At 44.0% G+C, this 3845-nt stretch overlaps 1 protein-coding gene across 1 annotated transcript in view; it reads left to right on the forward strand.

Annotated features, from left to right (window-relative positions):
- Positions 1–24: 24 nt before the first annotated feature.
- The window catches only part of LOC118339834, a gene marked incomplete in the record, with an annotated part of 4280 nt that continues 459 nt past the window's right edge, over positions 25–3845 (forward strand). Inside the window, 3 exon segments of the mRNA XM_035677602.1 lie at positions 25–589; positions 1667–1767; positions 1866–3845. Of these exon segments, the coding sequence (XP_035533495.1) occupies positions 376–589; positions 1667–1767; positions 1866–3155 (1605 nt within the window).

Genomic DNA, 3845 nt, shown 5'->3' on the forward strand with positions numbered 1-3845 from the left:
AGAGAGAGAGAGGGAGAGAGAGAATGCAACACATGAGGCAACTCTTTTGGAAAATGTTGCCATGGAGTTTGTGTCTTTTGCCTTTTGGGCATTGCAGAGATATTTGCTCTGTTTAGTAGCCTCATTTCCAGCTGCATAAATGAGCCATTTTGAAATAAACCCTCATGGAAGTGAAGCAGCAATGTAGACAAACAGAGACACCTAGTGGCCAAAGGCTGTTACTGCATCCGTGAACAACACAGCCACAGGAAACATGAAAGTGAAACAAAAACTTAACTGGTGACTGTGTGTGTGTATAGCAACGGCGTGTTTATGGTCCCTGGAAAAAAAGGCGCGTTAGCCGCTTTTAGCTGAGATGTTTTGCTGCCTGGCTTCATGGCTGCAGCCGGAGAGGAGACTGATGTCCGGGGAGAAAGCAGGACGGTGGTTGTGTCCGGTGTGGTCGACGTGCTGCCCGCCAGCAGGATGATAGACAAGCTGACTATTCATTTCCAGAGCCGCCGGAGGAGCCAGGGTGGAGACGTCGAGGTGGTCCGATATCCCACCAACATGGACGGGGTCGCTTTTGTCACTTTTGACCGAGCTAAAGGTAAATTAACAGGCTGAAGCTAAAAGCTACAGGCTAATCATACTGTGTGTGTGTGTGTGTGTGTGTTATGAGTTGTCTGCACTTTTGGGAGCACAAGTTAAATAAATTAACAAATAGGTTAATAATACGCCGAACTCCATTTAAAAAAAGACTAATTTAAGGCTCACGTCCTCATCCTGTAGCCACAGTAACTTCCTCTCATGTATTAACTTTATTTTTACATTCCTGTCACAGAGCCAAGCATCAATACATCTCATTTAAGGTATTTCCAGACACTTTAGAGACTTTTCTAACCATCTGGATTAAAAAGTATTAGGTCTGCCGCACAATAAAAGATTTTTAACCAATTTTCAACAAGTTGTGGCTTTTTTTTCTTCCAAATCCAAACAAATATGGTGGCAGGAAATGACATATCTCCTTCCTCACTTTGTACACTGTAAACACAAATAAAAGCTTCTATCAGTTGTATTGATGTTTATTTCATGCAAAGTGATGTTAAATGTTTTTTCTAGTGTTTTCACACCTACCTGGATCAGAAAATACAGACACAAATTGAGGAATGGATTTCAAAATTGTTTTAGCGTGTAACAGATGGGAACAGTTTCCCATCCAGATGGTCAGAAGCTTCTGTTTTTTTTTTCACATACAGTCGAGTATTTATGTGTCAGAAATTCAGATGCTTATTATCTGTGACTCAAATTTAATGGTAATATGTGAGAGGAACAAATAAAAACACATAAAAAGCCCTAAACCAACTGTACTGTACACAATCCACTTGCAGTCATTGTTAAACATCTCCTGTTTTATGCTTTAATTAGTTCCCATGGGAACCGGTATGTTAATGTGGAGAGGGGGTAAAGTATAAATCAACCATTTATTTACATGAAGTGCTGCCTGGATGTATGCCTCCCCTGATGAGCGGTTTCATCTGTCGCAGTATCACAGCCATAAGCGAGCCAGCATCAGACTGGTAGATAATGAGTGGAGTTCTCCTCTCTGTGACAAAGAAATAACAAGCATCATTATAATGGTGACACGGGTCGAGACCATAGCTGAACACTACAGTACTCTTGGCAGATGCGGAGAGGGTGGTGCGGAAGGAGCGACACATCATGACGGACAAGGAGTTTGAAGAGTCTGAAGGCTACGCTCTCACTGTGTTCCCCTTCACCAGAGATGTAAGTATGGCCAGATATCTTCTTTTAAACCAGTTAAACAATTTATATTTGTATCGGGTGATATAAGATCCTGATTTGAATGTGTTCCTGTGCTGCAGGTGTTCCTCTATGTCAGCAGCGCTACGGTCGATCTCTCCCTGTTCGGCAGGGAACAAGCAACGCTCATTCAAAGTCTGCAGTCGGCTCACAGGTCGATACGTTTCCGGCCTTTGCTCCACCAGAGCAAAGCCACCATTGAAGGGCCTTTAACTGCCGTCCGGGCCCTGAGAGAGGACCTCATCCGCAGGGCCGGCCGGCTTGGATCCCCAGTCTCGGCCCAAAATGCCGCCGTCAAACTAAGAGGGAGTCCTCTTAATCCGAGGGTAATATCTCATCAGGAGTCTGTCAGCTCTGTAAGCTGCAGCGGTTCTAAAGCTAAGCTGGAGCCAGCGAGCTCAAACAGCTTATCAATGCCACTACAGACCACAGGTGAAGTCCAAAGCCTGCTCTCAAATGCAAAAACTCATAACGCTTCCTCGAGGCGAAAACCTTTAGATGAGACTTGGGCTGCAGGGAGTTTTAACAGCACGTATGGTGATGAAGAGGCCCAGAGAGCTCGGCTCAGACTCGAGCGAGCGAAGGCCAGCCCCAGACAAGTGCTCGGAGAGGAGATCAATGCAGGGATTAGATCTTTCTTATCAGGCCTGGACGCGCTCCCTGCAGAGGAAATATCAGCAGTACAGCCACGAGAAGACGATATTTCACAAGAACACACGAGACCAGACAGGATTTCAGCAGCCAAGATCAGAGAAGAGAGTTATTTGGGCTCCCGCTACACCGACTATCTGAAGGAATCGGATCAGAGCAGCTCAGCCGTCACTGCTAAGCTCCTCCAGACCAGACGTAAAGATGTCTCGCGGTCCTCCGAGAGCGGTAGGAAGGGTACAGAAGAGCTGCCTGCAATCTGTCCAGAGCATCCAGAGGACACGTGCATCTTGGTGGACTCGAACATATTCAGATACATCAAAAGGTTTGACAAGAGGGAGTTGGACAGGTGCTTGAGAGGCCTCGAGTGGTCCGCCGAGTGCTCTGAAGGCAGCGACCTTACACGGGTATCGTTCAAGACCTCCAAGACAACCTCAAGGATCCAGCAGGCCTTGGAAGACCTCAAGACCTTGGTGGAGGATCGGCTGTTCACCTTAAGAGTTCATCAGATCGACTTTGAGGAGGGGGAGCAGCCTGATAAACAGAAACTGATTCAGATCTGCAATGCTGTGAACTTTGCATACTATGACGTTTTATACATTTTGGAGGACTCTTGCTTAAAAATTATCGGACCGTCAGTATTCTCTCACCTGTTCTATAACAGAGTGAAGGAAAAAATCACTAAACTAAAGACAAATCCATGAGAGTGTAATAGTTGGTCCAGAAAAGTATAAATGCACTCTTATGAATAGCCACAAGGTGGCGCAGTTGAGCTGCATGTTGCATTCCCACAGTTTGTGTCTGAAATCAAGATCTTAGCTTGTGTTTTTGGTACAAAGTCTCTAATTTTTCACTCTCCTGACTAATAATAAGAACTGTAGAAATGACTAATACTCTTTTACATCTGACTCAGAAAATCAGTTTGGTGCTTTTATTAAATTTAAAAACACCATCTTAAAATGCTTTTGCTTGCTCTTTGTTTCCATGGTGAAGCGTCCCTTTCGTGTACGCACCCATTATTAATCAGGCCTTCAAACAGCAGGTCTTAATCCAAACGATGTTCTCACAGCAGTAGAGATAAGTCTTAATTAACCTCCTCACATCTTAATTACAAAAGATAGACTTCTAATTAAAAACAAAAATGACAGATGCCAACCTGTCTCACATAATCACGTCCTCCTATTCCCTCGTCCTGACATTCTTTAATCATTATTGTCAGAACATAAACCTGCGTCTGATTTCCCCCGATTCTGATTCTTGTGGTGGGTTTTTTCACTAAAGTCTAGTTTATTGCATGACAGACTTACAGTAGAGAATCTACTTCTGGAAGTTTTATTAGGTAAACACATTTAAATACAGAAGGTGAAGGTGGTAAACATATATATATATATATA

Source organism: Morone saxatilis, unplaced genomic scaffold (genome assembly GCF_004916995.1).
Source record: "Morone saxatilis isolate NCDOM2014 unplaced genomic scaffold, NCSU_SB_2.0 Contig6, whole genome shotgun sequence".
NCBI classification, from domain to species: Eukaryota; Metazoa; Chordata; class Actinopteri; family Moronidae; genus Morone; species Morone saxatilis.